Source organism: Trichoplusia ni, chromosome 13, assembly GCF_003590095.1.
Source record: "Trichoplusia ni isolate ovarian cell line Hi5 chromosome 13, tn1, whole genome shotgun sequence".
Taxonomy (NCBI): domain Eukaryota; kingdom Metazoa; phylum Arthropoda; class Insecta; order Lepidoptera; family Noctuidae; genus Trichoplusia; species Trichoplusia ni.
In genome coordinates, this window is record NC_039490.1 from 1,228,356 (window position 1) to 1,249,169 (window position 20,814).

Here is a 20,814-nt window from a genome sequence, read left to right on the forward strand (position 1 = left end):
ATTTTTAGATTAATATCTTAATTTTGTTTTGAAATATTATTTTCCAGTATAATTTCTTTGATATATGAGATGTGTGTTTTACCTATTTACGCCCAGCGATAATATTCAGTAATACATAAATTAAAAATAAAAACTTGTTAAACAAAACTTATACTGCCTCTTCATAAGAATTCCACCATGAAACCACTGCGATAACTCATGATTTGTATCACGTAACTTATTCTAAGTCAAAACATATTGTGTGCCTTAAGAACTAGCGTCGAATATAAAATATCTAAATATAAGGAACCAACTGACTAATCACAACAAAAATTACAAAATAAATTGTAAAATAAATCATTTTTCACCCATTTCTCTTCTTTCCATTCCAAGACACGATATTCAAAGAAAACAAAACAATAAGCTTGGCACCTTGTTCAAACTTTGCACATAACATTAAACTGGATATCTACAGACTACGTAATAGACGCGCTTATGATTGTGTTTTAGTTACTTTAATTGAGATAATCAAGTACTGATAATACACCAAGCCAATGCACAATATAGGTAGGTATCTTTTAGGCCAAATCTTCTGTTAAAACCGTACTTACTGCTAACTCTTGAGAACAACATCTTCAAACTTTCTGTATAACTATCGTTTTAAGGGAATCCTTTTTAAAATCAGTCGGTCTTGGAGCAGTATCTACAAAAGCGTTCCCATTTGGGTCGGGACCCAAACAGCCACGCTTCTGCAAAGTCTGCTCCAACAACAAACGTGCATATGTGTGGAAACAAAAATGCATTGCCACGGTTTTAGCCGGTACACTCCTTCACCGTGGGTCTTTCGACATAGGCGATGTAAAACGACGGCTACAACAAGGACAACGTGTAACGAAGGGTCACGCATTGCGCAATTACGTCTTATTTAACCGAGCATTAAAAAAGCATTATTTGAGAGAGAGAGAACCTAAATGTCAATAAATCTTCCTGTAAACCTGTCTCTACATGTCACGAAGTTATGCCACAATTTCCCCACAAATATTCATCACCATAAAATAAAAAGCTTGAAATAAACCAGTTTATACAAACTATTTACTGTAAATAAATAATCGCGAGCGCGTCTATTACGTAGTACACAGATAAATAAACTTAAGGTGGAAATAATAATAATAACGGCGTATTAATAATTATATAATAATGTATATAATAGTAACTATTTACAATGACTTGAGTGATGATTACAATGTGTCTTTTATCGACCGCGCTTCTATACGGCTATAAATATTGTAGTATCAATTTATTCGGTGTTACCTGAAAGAGAAATACGTCGTATCAGTTTCAATATTTCTTGATAATTAAACACTTTTTGGAAAGGGGAGAAGACTACTTGGTAAGACAATTAGGGGAAGATTTATGTTTGTATTCATTAACCTTCTAATTGTTGACTGTTTTCGGCCATGACTGTATTCTGTCCTTATCGCTTGTTACCGGGTGTTCTCAAGAAAAAATACAAAAGTAAAAGACGCCTTTATCCTCACTAAATGGTTAAAGAAACTGTAGTGTTTAATCGTATTTATTCTTACTTAATCTATTAACAGCCGTCGCACTGTACGAGCTTAGACACAGAATATTTAATTTCTCATTATTTGCAGTATTACAAGTGTGGTGAGGGGATTTACATCCTTAATTTGTGTTAGTTTTTTCCTAAGAATCACCCAACTGTTATAAAGTCGTTCGAAAGCATAGAAAACTATTTAAGAATATTACTGTACCTATGTGGGCCTGCAGGCGGGCGAGTGCAGGTCGCGGTCGGCCCCTCCCGCGAAGCTGATGTTGAGCAGCATGGCCTCGAAGGGGTCGCTGCGCATGCGCTGCTGGTTGGCCTGCGCCGCAGACCCGCAGTCGCGGACTGTGCGGGGCTCCTCGTGACCGTCCTGCCGTACACGTGACCTTATTAATGACACTGTCGTCACACTTTCCGAAGCAAAAATAAACCTATACCGCTTAGTGCAAACATAACGAACTAGTGTTAATGATTGACAACCACCATAGGTTTGATTGCGACAACCAACAATCAGTTCAGTGAATCACCTATCTTATTTTATTATATTTATGCTGCTTGTCCGTTTTGGTTACTTGTTCACGGTAAATTAACGCCTTCTGGCATCAAGGCGACAAGTAATACGGTGACGATCCTTTACTTAGTTATTATATGCACTACGACCTCGAATCGAATAGGAACAGCTATACAGAAACTTAGTACTTCATAGTATCCAAAACTATGGCTTGCTTTTATGAGTTATAAGAGGTCAATTTCCATCCAACAGCAAGGCTTTGGCCATCTACAGTACAGACACGCTACCTCGGGGCGCGGGCTCCACAGGCGCACGACGGCCTCGATGCCGCTGGTGGCCAGCTACAGTACAGACACGCTACCTCGGGGCGCGGGCTCCACAGGCGCACGACGGCCTCGATGCCGCTGGTGGCCAGCTACAGTACAGACACGCTACCTCGGGGCGCGGGCTCCACAGGCGCACGACGGCCTCGATGCCGCTGGTGGCCAGCTACAGTACAGACACGCTACCTCGGGGCGCGGGCTCCACAGGCGCACGACGGCCTCGATGCCGCTGGTGGCCAGCTACAGTACAGACACGCTACCTCGGGGCGCGGGCTCCACAGGCGCACGACGGCCTCGATGCCGCTGGTGGCCAGCTACAGTACAGACACGCTACCTCGGGGCGCGGGCTCCACAGGCGCACGACGGCCTCGATGCCGCTGGTGGCCAGCTACAGTACAGACACGCTACCTCGGGGCGCGGGCTCCACAGGCGCACGACGGCCTCGATGCCGCTGGTGGCCAGCTACAGTACAGACACGCTACCTCGGGGCGCGGGCTCCACAGGCGCACGACGGCCTCGATGCCGCTGGTGGCCAGCTACAGTACAGACACGCTACCTCGGGGCGCGGGCTCCACAGGCGCACGACGGCCTCGATGCCGCTGGTGGCCAGCTACAGTACAGACACGCTACCTCGGGGCGCGGGCTCCACAGGCGCACGACGGCCTCGATGCCGCTGGTGGCCAGCTACAGTACAGACACGCTACCTCGGGGCGCGGGCTCCACAGGCGCACGACGGCCTCGATGCCGCTGGTGGCCAGCTACAGTACAGACACGCTACCTCGGGGCGCGGGCTCCACAGGCGCACGACGGCCTCGATGCCGCTGGTGGCCAGCTACAGTACAGACACGCTACCTCGGGGCGCGGGCTCCACAGGCGCACGACGGCCTCGATGCCGCTGGTGGCCAGCTACAGTACAGACACGCTACCTCGGGGCGCGGGCTCCACAGGCGCACGACGGCCTCGATGCCGCTGGTGGCCAGCTACAGTACAGACACGCTACCTCGGGGCGCGGGCTCCACAGGCGCACGACGGCCTCGATGCCGCTGGTGGCCAGCTACAGTACAGACACGCTACCTCGGGGCGCGGGCTCCACAGGCGCACGACGGCCTCGATGCCGCTGGTGGCCAGCTACAGTACAGACACGCTACCTCGGGGCGCGGGCTCCACAGGCGCACGACGGCCTCGATGCCGCTGGTGGCCAGCTACAGTACAGACACGCTACCTCGGGGCGCGGGCTCCACAGGCGCACGACGGCCTCGATGCCGCTGGTGGCCAGCTACAGTACAGACACGCTACCTCGGGGCGCGGGCTCCACAGGCGCACGACGGCCTCGATGCCGCTGGTGGCCAGCTACAGTACAGACACGCTACCTCGGGGCGCGGGCTCCACAGGCGCACGACGGCCTCGATGCCGCTGGTGGCCAGCTACAGTACAGACACGCTACCTCGGGGCGCGGGCTCCACAGGCGCACGACGGCCTCGATGCCGCTGGTGGCCAGCTACAGTACAGACACGCTACCTCGGGGCGCGGGCTCCACAGGCGCACGACGGCCTCGATGCCGCTGGTGGCCAGCTACAGTACAGACACGCTACCTCGGGGCGCGGGCTCCACAGGCGCACGACGGCCTCGATGCCGCTGGTGGCCAGCTACAGTACAGACACGCTACCTCGGGGCGCGGGCTCCACAGGCGCACGACGGCCTCGATGCCGCTGGTGGCCAGCTACAGTACAGACACGCTACCTCGGGGCGCGGGCTCCACAGGCGCACGACGGCCTCGATGCCGCTGGTGGCCAGCTACAGTACAGACACGCTACCTCGGGGCGCGGGCTCCACAGGCGCACGACGGCCTCGATGCCGCTGGTGGCCAGCTACAGTACAGACACGCTACCTCGGGGCGCGGGCTCCACAGGCGCACGACGGCCTCGATGCCGCTGGTGGCCAGCTACAGTACAGACACGCTACCTCGGGGCGCGGGCTCCACAGGCGCACGACGGCCTCGATGCCGCTGGTGGCCAGCTACAGTACAGACACGCTACCTCGGGGCGCGGGCTCCACAGGCGCACGACGGCCTCGATGCCGCTGGTGGCCAGCTACAGTACAGACACGCTACCTCGGGGCGCGGGCTCCACAGGCGCACGACGGCCTCGATGCCGCTGGTGGCCAGCTACAGTACAGACACGCTACCTCGGGGCGCGGGCTCCACAGGCGCACGACGGCCTCGATGCCGCTGGTGGCGAGCAGGCAGGTGCTGGGGTGCAGCTGCACGCAGTTCAGGATGGAGTCGTCGCCGCGCAGGCAGCGCACGATGTTGCCCGACTTGCGGCACCAGATGAACAGGCTGCCGTCGTCAGAACTGCGGCAACAGTGCAACATGCAGTGACGAAAGTGTTTCAGACAAAGGAAGTGTCGGACCAAATCTGCCACAAGAGCATCCAATGACATCAGCAACCAAACCAGCAGGTGCTAACGTAAAAGCATTGGTTACCACGAGCAATCATCATAGGACAACCAAAAGTATTGCTTGATCAAGTAGTATTTTGTTTCGTGGATAAATTGATCAGGCACAGTTTATACACGGTGATTTTTTAGTCGTCTTACAAAAAGAGCCCAGTTCATGTACCCGACGTAAAATACCCCTAGGTAAAAAAACCTTAAAAAATCACGGTGTATAAATTTTTGAGCTTACTGAGAATAATCAACTGCACCGATAGCCCACTAGTTCAGATCTCCACGCCAAACGCAACGTGTGGTTTCGATCCCCGTGTAGGACAAACATTTGTCATCATTGGCCTAGCCTTTTCCCAACTATGTTGGGGTCGACTACCAGTTTAACCGGTTTCAGCTAAGAACCAGTGTTTTACAAGGAGCGACTGCCTATCTGACCTCCTCAACTCAGTTACCTGGGAAACATGGTACCCCTTCTTTAGACTGGTTGTCAGACTTTTCAAGCTTCTGACTGCCTGTAACGACTGTTAAAGATGTAGGAATAACAGCCGGGACCCACATTTAACGTGCCTTCCGAAACACGGAGGAACTCGTTATGACAAATATGGTCACCCATCTACGGACCAACCGCGTCAAGCATAGCTTAACCTGTGATCGTTTCACTTATGCGGTTATAGCTTAGCCACCATTTGTATGATCTACAAATGCCTGTTCTGATTTGGGTGTCTTTTTGCACGTGATTCGATTCTGGTTCGTTTGAGAAAACCACCGCGACACAAGGATTAAATTCTTTACTACCTAAAAATCCAATCAAGGTCGCCACTTACCCAGCAGCGATATAACTAGCATCAGGCCCTAAGAAGTTGGCCTCCTTGATGTCTGTAGTAGTGTTGCAGTGTCCCAGGAACCGCTGCGAGTAGTCCAGCGCGGCGGTCCGCAGTTGTCGCTCCAACACGCTGGTTGTCTGGTTCTCTTCTGTCTCGCCGGGGGCTGGACAACGTCACAACACAAAATTATTGATGGAGTGTGTAAATAGCTCCAGGCCAAGTGGAGGGATTTGGACTGGTAAGAAACGTTAGTTGATGGCGGAACGGTACGGTGCGGCAATATATATGATAAATATTATAACTACGTCAAACTACACGGACTCACCAGTCGCAGGATCACGGCACTCCAGTTGTGGAACACTGCACTCCTTGCGGGTCTATCGAAGGTTATTTTTCACAAAAAGCAAGAACGACGTTTGCGGAGGCACAATCAAGCAGAGAAGAAGGCAAAATATTTGACATCTTGACATCTTGAATTTTTGAATTTTAGCGCCGAACACGATGATTGTCAATGATTACGATGCAGCGCCAACTATTGGGTTCTGTCGGAACCCAAACAGCCGCAGGGCCATTATGAAGTGCGGGGCTTTGCCGGCAGATGACGCAATTAAAAAATTAAACATATATATTACGCGCAACCATGCTACCCGCCTTGGAAGTTCGAAGAACTTTCGAAAGAGTGAGAAAAATTCCAATCTAAGAAATTGCATATATTGCAAATTTAAGTCATAGTTCAAATATAAATTATAAGAATATTACTGAAAATAAGAATTTAATACTACAATATTTAAGGAATTACGTATAAAACAAAGAAAACTTTAATTATTGCGTAGGTATTGGGTAGAGTTTGACTACAGGTCGTTTAAACGTGCCATTTTTGGATTTTACTAATGTGACCCTAACTACATCAACACTACCAGGATAGACTTCCTGAACTATGCCAAGAGGCCATCGTAAAGGGGGAATGTCGTCTTGATCAATAAGGACCACAGTCCCAACACGAATTGGATTCTCAGGAGTACACCACTTCTGTCTAATTTGTAGCGTATGTAAGTATTCAGATCTCCATTTCCTCCAATAAGATTGAACTAATTGGTCAAGCAATTTTTTGCGGACGGTGAGACTAACACGCTCCTTTGAAATAGCAGAAGACATTAAAAAATGTGCGGGTGTTAACACTTCCGGTTGAGGATCGGAAGATAATAAACGAAGCGGTCGCGAATTTAACAAACATAACATTCAATCTGCATCAATACAGTTAAAAGTTCTTCATAGGTGAGGAGTTGATTTCCTATCACTCGAAACAAGTGAGTTTTAATACTTTTAATATTGGACTCCCATATTCCACCAAAATGTGGTGCACGGGAAGGAATCATTTTCCACTCGATTCGTCGGGTGGTCGTTCGATTCGTCGTTTCTGGGAATGTTGGCCGCGTCTACGAGTTAAAGTGATTCTAATTGGACCAGCGTAGTCTATTCCTGTGTGAACAAATGCTTTTGTTTCACATACACGATATGACGGAAGATCAGCCATCTTAGGTGTTGGGTGAGAAGGTAACAAACGAAAACAAGTATTACACATACGAACACGTTTACGAATAATATATCTGGCGTGGTGATAATCTATTAAAAGATCAACGACATGGTCACGTTTTGGTAGCAATACCGGATGTTTCCATTCGAAAGGTAAATCGGACTTTGAGAGTCGACCTTCAATTCTAAGAATTCCATCCTCATCAATGAAAGGACAGAGATGTCTAAATTGTTTAGATGGTAGATCATTTTTCTTTAGTCTGTCAATTTCAGTTTGAAAATGTACCTTCTGGACCGAGCGAAGAATAGTCTTCTCAGCGATATTTAAATCGGAGGCTACAATAATTTTAGAAAGCGGTAATTTTTAACGAAGCGTAAGACATATACAATGACACGGAGTAATTTATTCCAAGATGAAATGCATTTAAAACGTTCATAAAGTATTGGTGGTGTATTTTGAACGGTAGTTGTCAAAGTATTTGATTTAAACTCAGGAAGTTGTTCACATGATGTCATTGAAACAGATTGTATTGGCCACATCAGGCGGAGAACGCATCCAAGTAGGACCGTTCCACCAGAGATCATGATCAATCAACTGGGAGGGTAACAATCCCCTAGAAAGACAATCACAAGGATTTTCAGCTCCTGCGACATGATAAATGTTCTGAGGATTCAGGTTTTCCTGGAACTGAGCTACTCGGTTGCTGACAAATATGGACCGCTTATGTGGTAATGAGTGAACCCACGAAAGGGCTATAGTTGAATCAGAAAAGGTGTAAACACCGGAAATTGTAGTGCGAGCCCTGTAGGTATCAAGCACGATCCTTACTAGACGTGACATCAAAACTGCGGCACATAACTCCAAACGAGCGAGCGTTGAAATCTGGACAGGAGAAACTTTAGATTTAGAGCACAAAAGTCGTACAACAATGTTTCCTACCTCATCAGTTATGTGCAAGTAAATGACGCAACCATATGCCTTAAGGCTTGCATCACAAAAGGCTACTAAATTTACGGTGCAATTATTATGAACACCGATGTGGCGAGGTATTTTTATCTTAGATAACAAAGGTAGTTCCTTCACAAGCATTGAAAAACATTTAACTATATGTTCGGGAGGAGTATCGCCCCAGTCCACTTTACTTATCCAAAGATCTTTAATAAGTAATTTCGCGTATACTATAACTGGTGATACAAGACCCAGAACATCAAATAGACGCGCGATGAAAGACAGTATGGTGCGTTTTGTGCACTTATCACCTAAACAAGAAGTAGTCAACAAAAAAACGTCCTCGTGGTGAATCCACGAGAGACCTAAAATCTTCAAATTGTTGCTGGCATCGTCAGAGAAATTAACTGGGGCGAGATGAGAATGCGGCAGGCTATCAAGAAGTGTGTATGAAGGATTGCAACGCATTGCCATACACCGACACAAAAACGCGGATGACGTAGCACGGCGGTTCAGGTTTAGTCAGTAAAAGTCTGACACTAACCATTTCCTCCCCCGAGGGAGTGGGTGTCCATGAGGATTCCCCCGACTAAACAAAAAAAAAAAAAGGCTATCAAGAAGTGCGGATGAGTTACTTGCCCATTTGACTAAATCAAAACAACCACTTTTAAATAAAGTTATAAGCTCTTTAGCGAGGCATATAGCGCTACCCTCATCAGAAACAGAGGTCACTAGATCATCCATATATAACTTGGATTGAGCAATAGAAGCTGCATCAGGGAAGCGGTTTCCTTCATCTGTCGCCAGTTGTCGAACCGTGCGCATGGCAAGAAAAGGACTAGACTTAAGACCGAACGGCACCCGGTTAATATGAAAAGTGCGTAACTTCTCATTTTCCTTAAAACGAAATAATATTTTTACATATTTCCGTTGCGATTCTAGTAAGTTAATTTAATTACGGTTTTGAGAAAAGTTGTTATTGTTGTCCGAACGTTCTAATATTTTAACTTGATCTTGTACGAACGAAATAAGTTCCTCACAAGTGGGTATTTCGGTATCACGAACGGATAACTCGAAAGATTGTACGGTTTGAATGTCTAACCTTTTTATTGCAAAATGTAATAATATGAAATCTGTAAGATCGGGAATATCTAATTGCTTGATAGCGGCGATTGACGCAGAAAACTTTTCAATAAATGAATTAAATGAATTTGCTGAATGAAAGCAATTCTTTAACTCGAAAATATTGTTTAAATAGAAAGTTCCTAAGGAGCGTTTGTCCTGGTACTTTTTTACTAGCTATTCCAAATAATAGAATAAGTTTCGCCCGTTGGTACAATACCGGCGACTATTTGTAATGCATTATGCGTCAGTTTACCTATTAGGTACTGAACCCGCTGCGAGTCAGACAGCTGTGGGTTGTTATGTATATTCGCTTTGAAGGATTCATAAAACATGGGCCAATTTTCAGGTTTGCCATCGAAAGAAGGAATTACTATGGGCGGTAATTTAACAATACTTTTTACTGGTTGTAATGATGTTGAAGGTATATTATGTTGCTGTTTAGCGGAATTAATATTATTACGCACACGTTTTATACAAGTATAGACATCTTCAAAGGAAACTAAATCATTGAAATCGGGCTCATAATCTGGGTTAATTTCCATATTTAACTGGTTAATATTGTCAACGAATGATATAAACTCGTGGCGCATTTCGTCAAGCATTTCCGAGTCTGCCATAAAGTTTTCAGTTGACCGCGTGTCTGCAGTACAGACAACTTTTTTAGATTGATGGTACAATTTAGTAAGCCTTTGAAAAATAACTTCTGACTTAAAAGATCGTAACAATTTTAATTTGTAACCTTCCATATTTGATTAGGAAATGTAACCAAGAAAATTCAATTTTACAAATATGGCGGATGTGGGAATACGTAAACTGAAATTAGTATTACGTTAGAAATATTAGAAATGGGTGTTATGCTGATCTATCCGGCTCGAAGGACCAAAAAATATAATGTTAACCGTGTAATTAGCTCCAGGCGAAGTGGAGGGATTTGGACTGGTAAGAAACGTAAGTCGATGGCGGAGCGGTACGGTGCGGCAATATATATGATAAATATTATAACTACGTCAAACTACACGGACTCACCAGTCGCAGGATCACGGCACTCCAGTTGTGGAACACTGCACTCCTTGCGGGTCTATCGAAGGTTATTTTTCACAAAAAGCAAGAACGACGTTTGCGGAGGCACAATCAAGCAGAGAAGAAGGAAAAATATTTGAAATCTTGACATCTTGAATTTTTGAATTTCTGAATTTTAGCGCCGAACACGATGATTGTCAATGATTAAGATGCAGCGCCATTGGGTCTTGGGCCTATTGGGTTCTGTCGGAACCCAAACAGCCGCAGGGCCATTATGAAGTGCGGGGCATTGCCGGCAGATGACGCAATTAAAAAATTAAACATACATATTACGCGCAACCAATTACATTAATCACTCATGCAAAAAATAACCGTTTCAACATCCTAGGTATTAGCGCCATCTACATTACTTCTTCTAAATATGTTCACAGTACTTTTATTTGGAAATTTATTAGTTGTAAATGAGAGTAACAATTTTTCAGCCGATTTTTATTAAGATAACTGTGGTAATGAGACATAATTTAGCCAACATTTTGGGTGTTATTGTATACCACTGTGATTTTAAACAACCCACAAACACTACCCGTTCCCACTGAGATATAGGGAACAGTACATATCGTATACCATACCTTCATCAGGAGTAGTCTCCATACTCTCCAAGGCGACATTGATATCCTTCTGCAGCAGGAACACGGCGTGGCTGGTGGCATGCCTCGGGAACTTGTCCTTGAAGTACATCAGGCACTCGTGGGCCTCGCGAGCCCGCTTCAGGTCCATCAGGCCTTTGGCGAGGCGGAAGTGAGACTTCACGTGGGACGAGTCCAACTTTATGGCCTTGTAACAGTCTTTTATTGCGGCGTATGTGTCGCCAGTCCTGTGGATTGTAAAATACATTTATCATTGGATTAAAATATTTAATGCTTGAGAAAATTCAAGATACACGAGGAGTAAGTACACGGGAATTGTATGACCATTTAAGCAGCTGAGTAAATTTTGAATAGTTTTGGTTGCCGCGATCTAACTTACGGCAACCAGTATTTATTTCATAATATGTCACTTAGCTCTATCATCCTTTGACGACCCATACCTTCAAGTGGTATTTACTACATTAACCCTCCTCTTAGATAGTAGTGTGTCTCACCATCCCCTGCGCATGAGCGCGGCGGCCCTGTTGGAGTAGAGTATGGCGCAGTCGGGGCAGGCGGCCAGCGCGTCGTTGTAGAAGTCCACCGCCGTCGAGTAGTCGCCCTTGTTCACGAAGTCGTTCGCCTGCAACACAAGCATCATGAAAACTAACATACTGCTACCCACTTAAATGCAATTTCGGGACGGTGGTAAATAATGGTAGAGACAGAAATAGAGAAGAAAGAATAAATTTCTGTTTGAAGAATCTAGCGAGTGATGTCACAAATCTCAAGCGTGAGGATCAGGAGTGAGGCGTCTAGAGTTCCAGGTATTAGCGGTCAGTCATGAAGGTCAGATGTGAGGGTAGGACACGGACGAATGAGGATACGGTGAATATCAGACATGAGGGTCAAGCGTGAGGTTGAGGCGTGAAAGTCAGGCGTGAGGGGTCAAGCAGCATTCTCAGCCACAAAAACAAATTCAAAACTACACTCTACACTAATACACAAAAAGCTCAAATTAAAGTACCACGTATCTCACCATCTCTTTGAGCTGGCGCACCCTGTCGGGCAGCTGCTGCGGCGGGTCCACGGTCCCGTTGGTCCCGTTCTTAGGCGGAGTCTTGTTCTCTCCCTCCCGGTTGCCGTGGTTGTGCTGGATCACGAAGCTTTCTACTAAAACCGGCCGTCGCGCTGAGTTTATGTCGAAGAGGTATATCTGAAATAATAAATGTAAAACATAAGAAATACGATTATTAAATATGACATCATCATTTTATTTGTCTATAATTAGAGTGACTCGGACTTTATGGAAAAGTAAATCGCTTTCCATAAACATTCGAGGTATATAGTGATAGTGATGTCCTCCTGCTACAGACATTATTTCTACTAGCTGGCGCGGGCAACAGGCCCTTGGGCTCACCCGCTACCGAACAAAAATGATTGGAACAAAAAATCTGGATAAAACTACCCTCTGTATCAATCCTGGTTATAAACTATCTGTGTACCAAGTGTCGTCTAAATCCGTTAAGTGGTTTTTGCGTGAAGAAGGAACATGGATGTTTGTTTAGGTGTCTGTTTCTCTACATATAAACTTTCGCTGTTATAATATTAGAAGGTCTAGTATATCGCGCTCGTTGCCGTAAGAGGTGAAGTCCGGAAACATGTGAACGCTCGATCATCGACCCCGATACCTAATTTAGTGGATCGCACATTCGACTGCTTTCTCTGATTCCATATTATCCTTCTTTTTATATAAATACTAAATGTACAGTACCTGTTCAGTCCCCAAGTTGACGAGCAGTTCGTTACCATCGTGACTGAAGGCGACGTACGTGGTCGCCTTCTTAGGGAACGTGTGCTCGTTGGGCTCCATTGACAGGTGACCTGGAAATATTTCAATTACAATCAGAGACAAAATCTTGCGAGGGTAAGATTAAGCTAAGCTTGCAGTTCGATAGAATAATCAGCAGGTTCTGTTTCTACTTAGTTTAGTCTTACATATTTTAAAATTCTTTGAATTTTACACAAAGAGCACAGTAATATTTTTTGAGTGTGCAAGCCTTGTAGAGTCATTTTGAACGGTAAGTAACTAATCGAGATTTTGCCCGCAGAAAGAAAACCGCGGGGTTCGTCTGATGGACGAATCAGAACCTGATGCCAAAATGGCTATTTTGAATTACCGATAACTCCAACTCAGTAACGTGTAAAGTAACATAAAGGAATAAGATTCGTCAATTCCATGCTGTCTGTGATACATTTTGAAACGTAAATTAACAAGATTATTTTGATTAGCTGTAGGAAAATGCGTGTTTCTGTGTGGTGTGATGCATACCGGGCGCGAAGTAATGCACGGCGGCGCGCGGGATGTTGTTGTCGGGGTCGCCGTGGCCCGCGCGCGTCGACCGCAAGTTCTGTCGCTCCCACATCTGGCGGCTCGTGGGGCCGTTCAGCTGCGGGGGAGCATGGACAACGTCAACATCGATGTGGCTACGCGGAATCATGTAGAGGACGGTTTCAGAAATATCTGCTCAGGATTTAGGATCGTCATTTTATCAGTAGAAGCAAAAGACATTTCCGACCTCTTATCTGAACCTTTGCCTCGTTTATGGTGGTGTGTGGATAGTGGACCTCATTATGGTGTCCCACATTTCCGAATTACAAGGATTTTTTTTTAAGTTTCATACTCAACGTACGATAATCATTAACATAACTGTATTATAATATTTGGCACTTTGAATCGGATTTGCGATACCACCAAACCAGATCACCTCCGAGTTATTTTATGAAAGACTTAATTCTTGTTTTTACCAGAAAACTGACTAGAATAACGATAGCTCCGTCTTACCTGTAACCTAGCCAGCTTGATCATCCTGGTATCATAGAGCCGTACGTAAAAGTCATTCGCGCCGACCGCCAGCTGGTAGGGGCGGCGCGGGTTGACCGCCACGCACTTGGCTTCGGCGTAGCGGCCCATGTGGTTCAGTAGGTTGACTAGCACGTTGGCTGCGTCTGGGTTGCACGTGTGGGCTACGCGGAGGTCGTGTTGTCTAGTCAAAAACAAATATTTTTACGTCAGATTTGTCTTGAGTAAGGATTTACTTATAGGCGGGATTTTTGAGGTTGACGTGACCGTTTTTAAACAGATTCTAGCTTGAACATTTTGAAGTATTCAGTTCCCACCATATCAACTGCTTTGCAGACCGGTTTTGCGGTCACTGGTAGGCAGATAAGTCATATTATGAATTGTTGTATATTTTACAATACTGTCAATTTTTTCCCCGGGACACACCAAGCTTAGTGGTGGTTATTATTCGTTGGTTATATTGCTGGTTTACAAAAGTTGCAATAATAGACACGTGTGACGAGGAAAAACCCTTCATAGGCGTTATTTTGTGATTCAAGACAGAAAATTACACTTTTGAGTAAGCTAGACTGTCAGGTTTTTTAATCTATTCCATAACCAGTATATTATCAACATTGTTATACTTACAGTATAAGCCCATCTTCTCCAGCAGACCATAGTAGATGTGGGTTGTCGGGCGCGGTTGCGAGCCTCTTGACCCTCGCGCAGTGACACACACACTCCAGTAGGGGCGAGTTGGAGCGGATGCTCCGCGCTCGGACTGTGCCGTCAGCTGCGCATGTAGCTATTATGTCAGGGGATAGGAACTGGAAGACAAAATAATTTATTTTCATTATTTATGAGGCATTAACGGATACAAAACGCGAATATTATGTATAGGGGGCACGCAAGTGCTAGTGACCTCCTGAAGTTAGTGAGCGGCAGAGCGGGGGTAAGGGCTATAGACAAAACGCACGCAAGTCTTTTGTCTACCTCGATTGTTATGACTCTGATGTACCTCAAGTGTTTTACACGTGCGCGCATTCTACAGTATTTTCAGGCACTTTACCAATTAAGATGCCAGGATATTGTTACCAGGCTTTTTTATCGAGTATAAAAACTTATAAATGTTTTAAATATGTAATTAGCAATTTCGTCTTGAATTTTGCCAGAGCGCATCATACTATTAGGTCCAACGCGTTTTTTCCTTTAACTGCTATTTGTTTGCTATTGTCATGAGGGTATCAGATCAGGGCACTTGAATACATCAAGGAAAAGGCAAAAATAAATAAAAATAGACCCATCACGCTTTTTTAAATTAAACTACTTGTGATGGCAATCGCGTATTTAACTTCTAGGCTCTAATATAACTCATTGTTTTTTATTCACCACCACAATAAACCCAGAAGACTTTGCTTAATCTATACTAATATATAAAGCTGGTTTGTTTGTTTGTTTGTTTGAACGCGCTAGTCTCAGGAACAACTGGTCCAAATTGAAAAAATATTTTTGTGTTGAATAAACCTGCGACTAATAGGAGCGAAGATACAATGGAAAATGTGAAAAAAAACAGGGCGGGTATAAATGATAACTTACATCTTCGGGGACGAAGTCGCGGGCAACAGCTAGTTAGAATATATTTTTGCTATTCCGTTTATTTTAGAATAAATTAATTTTATTGTAAATCATTGTCTCACACACTATAAAAGGGTGTGGTTCTTACGAATAGTGGGAATCCCCATAACACCACATAAACAAGTTGTTTTTAAACATATTTGTCATCATTAGGAAACTATTATTTTCATAACTAACCTAAATTACTCATATTCTATTGTTTTATATGGTTCAGAGAATTTTGAAACAGTATCCATATAAAAATAACTTCCTTTTCAATGTTAATCGTTCTTTGAGTTGAATATGCTAATAGTGTTTTATTTAAAATTAATTACAGTTATTTAACACATTATTACAATAGTAATTCACAAACAAGATTTTTATAAGAACTCATTTACCGTGAACGAGTTGTGACCACATCGGTAATTGGCCTTATCTTTTGACCCCCATTACCCCCCTTGCAACCCTTTTTTCCTGTAACAAAGCCTATGTCCCTGTTCAGGTTATTTTTGTACCAAATTTAGTTTAGTTCCCGTTTTGGCCTGAAAGCGAGACAAACAGACAGAGATACATTCGCATTTATAATTGAAGTAAATTTTAGAATGGATTATTATACGTCTGGGCGCCATATCTTGTTATGTTTTGGGAGCTTTGAATTCTTGCTCATGAGGAGATGAAGCAGTAACGTTTGCGCTGGGGCTTATGGCATAGACCTCTACCTCTTAAAGACAAATCTGGGCTTCTTATAGCGATTTCTTTGTCGTCTCATATGATATTCTTTAAACATCACAATAGCAAAACATTTACCCTCGCTACAGTATAATGTTTAACGAATGTCATCTACTAATTTAGGTTAAACAAAGTTTGTTTACACTTTTTTATGACTAGACAAACATATTGTCTAGTGTAAACTTAAAGGCTGACAACACGGCGAGCAATTAGTATAGTTTAAAAACCAAAAATTACTCAAAAATTATACCTTTAAAATTTAAAAATGCAATTAAAAGGTATGAAACTAGGATATAGGAATATTTGTGTTTCTATCAAACTAGCGTCGTGATAGATTTAATAGCGTGTAACGTCACAGATAAGTATCAGACACGTAATGAAGTAATAACTAGGTAAATAGCGTAGTCATGAGGATGACACAGCAAACCATTTTGTTTTGACGGTAAGAATAAGGTATGTTACACACAAGGTTAAGCATGAAAAGTGAAAATTATTTTTAAACAGCTGATCGTAGTTTATCACTGCCACAGTAACAGACTTACAAACACGGACACATTTATACGATACTTTACGAAGTGGTGTTGTTTAAGTCTAATTTTCTCAAAATTTCACCTTAAAGAAATAGGGTCAGCTTATCTTTCTAGGGTGATTTCGAACTGAGAGTTTTTGTGAATAACCTGCGGTGGTGCTAGAAGTCAATGGTTAAATAGAGGATTCATGTTTATTATTAGGTATCGAATAAAGGAAACCTTCCTACTCTTAGTTCTATACTTCAATAGCCTACTTTATATGGTATTTGCATTATTTTTACCCGAATCTTTTCTTGGAACCCAGCTATACCTACCATCTTAGTTTAGCTATCTTATCTGTGAGCCTATTTATAAAATATTAATAATCTGTGAGCAAAATAATCCAAAAAGAAAATGGACATGAAAAGCGTATTAAATGATGCAATGGTTTACTCACGCGTAATTATCGGGGTAGCCCGACTAGTTTCGGACCAAACCGGAGGCGGGATCGCGAGTCGAATCAGTTCGACTAAATAAATACGCGTGAGTAAACTGTTACATCATTTATTAATGAATCAGTCTCACGATAGTTATTATAAAAATATGAAAAGCTGTATACTACTTAGACGCATTTCTATATACATTTCTACGCAAATACCTACCATAAAAAGATAAATACAAACCTTTTTCTGTACCTATATTCAGTCTTATGTGTCTTCAATTGCCTAGGCAAGTTATCCTTGTGCTATATGTGTCTATTGTAACCCAATCAAATCTATTTTTCCGTAACAATCAATCAATTTGGTGTTGTATATCATGTTCAGAATGGTATAAATTGTTTAACGTACTGCTAGCTACCAAGGTATTAAAGAAAATATGGTTGAAGTTCTGGCACTTGGCACCATGACAGCGCCTTACATTGTCTAGCTCGGTTTTTGACTTCCCCAGCAATAGTTTAGTTTTCATAGGCAGTATCCCAATATAGGATTATTTCTCTTTTTTAAAACTATGAAATCTACGTTCATCATCATCAGCCTAGCCTTTCCGCAAATACGTTGTGGTCGGCTTCCAGTCTAACCGAAAGCAGGCAAAATACTAGTGTTTTACAAATAGCCTCTGCTCATCTCACCTCCTCAACTATCTCAACCCAATAAAAAATCGCCCAACCGATTTAAATTTAATTTAATAAGCAGGAAGGTTTATTTGTGATGCCTTACATAAGCGAGAGCGAAGCATCGCGGTTTAAAGTAGGCGTTTAACAAAAGATCTACTATACGTATTAGACTTAGACATAAACATAAAAATATATACACGTATATGAATAATTGTTTCAGCGAATTGCAAACTTGAATAAGTTATCCTGTGGTTTACCGATTGTGGCGCAGTTATCGTTCATAACATTGTGTATGTTAGTAATATACTATGCCTACATGACGAAGCCCGAGGCCTGAGAACTTCATTTTTTACGCGTATTATATTTCTCAAATCCTGTACTCATGTTTTCAGGGATGTCTTTCCTCATAGACCGAGTAGGCCGTTTTGTATAAGGCGGGGAAATCATCATGGACACCCAGACCGAGTAAGCCCTGGTAAAATTGAGTGAGCGGCAATTTTTCCCTCCTAAAAACTCAGAAATACTTTAAATTTTCTTCCATATAATTGTAGTTGATTTATTTTACAATCCACAGCGAAGAGGGGGTGGAAATCTTTCGTAGGCCTTCATTTGGTGTGCAATAAAGAATACTCATGACATGAGACGCCACTACGCGATGTATATTGCACCCTCTCGCTTCAACAATGGCAACAGTTATGCTTTTCGATTTTATTGATTTAATAATACAGGGTAAGTAATTATCAAAACCATGACTGGCAATCTTAGTTTATTATCCTTTGATATGAGTCATATAGCGTTATTGTTTAACTTACCAACCAGTAATAATAGGTTTAACTCATAATTAATCAGCAATTGTGGGTTATCATTAAGCAAACAACGTCTACTTTATCACAATGATAACTGGGTTACAAGGACATTTCACTGAGCCACTGAAAGCCTGGAGGGACCAGCATGGAATTTTATTGCAGGCAAAATAAAACTGGATGACACTAGGTATAGACTAGCCAAGGTAAAATACAAAACTGCATGGCAGTATTGTAACACTAAACAGAAGTGAAATATGTTAACAGTTCAAAAGTAAGATTCAAAAAGAGAAAAAATTTAATGAAAGAGGAATATGATTACTTTATGATTTCCTTTCTGGAAAAGAGCCTGTGCCCAGCAATGAGAAACTTACAGGCTGGCATTATTCCAGCAATAACTATAATCAATTTATAATAATTATTATGATTTTCATTTATTTTATTGTAAATAGCTAAGATTATTCTAGTGCCTCAATTTATAGGAATATTTGAACCTAGCATAAATTGACCCGCAGGCAATATATTATTATGCAGAATTACACAATCATACATTCTGAATCCTTAACACAATAGTTCATTGAAAGGCATGTTCTTCATTATCATATTTACCAACCGAGTTCAACTGTTCATGCCTACAAGTATTATTATGCCTGTCCTAATAGAAATATAAGTTACAATTGTTTTCTATTATTTTTATAAAACATCTGCTTTTAAATAATTATTGTTTCATACTTTTGTTGGACTAAAAAGATTTTCCTTTGCCTTCTAGGTGTTTTGATTTAAGAGTCATTAGAGCGGGCCGGGACTTTTTCCTGTGTGTTACTCCGGAAAATGACATAACCAAGGGATAGCCCATATTTATTGGGTTATGAAAGGCTGACCTGGCATAAGGCTGAAGTCTGCTAGTGGAGTATAGTGCTGAAGATAATGATTTAGTGTCTAATATGTATACCTTTACAAGTAACTTATGGTGGTATGATTGATTTCAAAAAATTCTGATTGTATGAAGTCTGCATGCATTATTTATGGCTAGCTGTTATAAAATATTGAAGGCATTCATTCACATATCTGACAAATAATTTTGAAACTATATCAAATTATTTAGAAATGTGCCAGAAAAATTAAAGCAAATTCATGTAGGTGTAAGCAATTTAATTTAGTTTTATGTAATAAATCAAAATCCTTAGCGACAGAATATGATGTAAATTGCATAGCATTGTAAAACAATTTAAATAAATGAAAACAAAAGGTAATATAATAGGGAATTAAATTATGGATGCAACATTGCATGATAATTAACAATAAATATTGATGACTCATTGTTCCAATTTATTATAACAACATCAGAAAGCATTGTGGTTTCATTTATTGTATGTTTAAGTATTGCACATACAGCCATTGTTTAGGTTTCTGAATAATTACAAAATATCAAGAATACCTAGGCTTCTAGAAAAATCAATTGAATATAGCTCATGCTACTTGCATGCTAGATAAGAAGATATTTAGTGTAACACAATTAAATAAAATTATTTATTTTGAATCCTTGTGAGTATTACTCTAATAGGATTTTATCAAATAATATCTGTTCCCATGTTTGAGGGTGCTTTGTGGACCAACTCACCTTCACAGAGAATATGTTCCCAGTATGTCCTGTAGATATGTTCATGAGCTCTTTATACCGGAAGGGATCCCACAGCATTACGTGGAGATCATCAGACGCCGACGCCAATATTCTATAACGATATTCGTCATTTTTACGTTTCTATCTGCATAGTACAAGTATTGAGACAACAAGCAAGGATTCCTCGCTACTTACGATCCATCGTGGTTCCATTCCAGACAATTCACGCATCCCATATGCCCGTGGAGCTCTTTCTCGAGACCCAATCTGTCGATCATAGGTCGGGTCACTGTGAGCCTAGTTTGAAACTTTCTGTCCAAGTCCCCGCGTTCCCTGGCTGCCACCATGCCCACGGTGCCAGTCGCCCAAGCGGGCTCCTCTCTCCTACCCATCTCTGCTAAATAACTTGTCAATATGTCTGATCAACCATCACAATCAGACGATACAACAAACTAACTACGGCTCAATCTATTAATAGTGTTAAACATTTCACTGCACATTACTGTGTAACACACACGAATATGTCCCCGAAAATAATTTTATGTCCGGTGTAGAATACACAATGAACAAACAAATACAATCAACAAAAAGCTTTATTCTCGAAGAGAAGTTAATTCTTACGAAAATAAAAGTAGGGTGGTCAAACAGCTGTCACCGAGTTGCCAGCAATTTGTTTTCGA

At 42.4% G+C, this 20,814-nt stretch overlaps 2 protein-coding genes and 1 long non-coding RNA gene across 7 annotated transcripts in view; 2 read left to right on the forward strand and 1 right to left on the reverse strand.

The window, feature by feature from the left end:
* The window catches only part of LOC113500262 (thymosin beta), a 292,534-nt gene that overhangs the window by 21,329 nt on the left and 250,391 nt on the right, over positions 1 to 20,814 (forward strand). The window lies entirely within an intron of this gene.
* LOC113500258 (WD and tetratricopeptide repeats protein 1) lies at positions 1,155 to 20,812 on the reverse strand. 2 transcript variants are annotated; one of them, XM_026880973.1, is made up of 13 exons: positions 20,330 to 20,812; positions 20,135 to 20,246; positions 14,393 to 14,571; positions 13,748 to 13,949; positions 13,235 to 13,352; positions 12,677 to 12,786; positions 11,942 to 12,118; positions 11,418 to 11,545; positions 10,906 to 11,150; positions 5,650 to 5,812; positions 4,562 to 4,730; positions 1,752 to 1,913; positions 1,155 to 1,290 (listed from the first exon to the last, which is right to left on the reverse strand). In XM_026880973.1, the coding sequence occupies exons 1-12, from the start codon at positions 20,524 to 20,526 to the stop codon at positions 1,752 to 1,754; spliced, it is 1,962 nt and encodes a 653-aa protein (XP_026736774.1). In that variant the 5' UTR covers positions 20,527 to 20,812; the 3' UTR covers positions 1,155 to 1,290. The 2 variants fall into 2 exon arrangements, with proteins under 2 accessions (XP_026736774.1, XP_026736773.1); XM_026880972.1 differs by having other exon boundaries at positions 11,930 to 12,118.
* Positions 17,106 to 20,128, forward strand: LOC113500266. Of its 4 annotated transcripts, none has more exons than XR_003401178.1 (3): positions 17,106 to 17,139; positions 18,103 to 18,439; positions 19,283 to 20,128. It is a non-coding gene; the product is annotated as an uncharacterized LOC113500266 (long non-coding RNA). The 4 variants fall into 4 exon arrangements; XR_003401175.1 differs by lacking the exon at positions 17,106 to 17,139 and having other exon boundaries at positions 17,654 to 18,195; positions 18,285 to 18,439; XR_003401176.1 differs by lacking the exon at positions 17,106 to 17,139 and having other exon boundaries at positions 17,654 to 18,185; positions 18,285 to 18,439.

Bases quoted from the DNA above. Each gene is read 5' to 3' on its own strand.
- LOC113500258 (XM_026880972.1), bottom strand. From the start codon at position 20,526: ATGGGTAGGAGAGAGGAGCCCGCTTGGGCGACTGGCACCGTGGGCATG. The intron at 14,572-20,134 runs GTGAGTTGGTCC...TTTGTCTTCCAG, and splicing joins GGAACATATTCTCTGTGAAG to TTCCTATCCCCTGACATAAT. The intron at 5,813-10,905 runs GTATGGTATACG...GACGTTGTCCAG, and splicing joins GGAGACTACTCCTGATGAAG to CCCCCGGCGAGACAGAAGAG.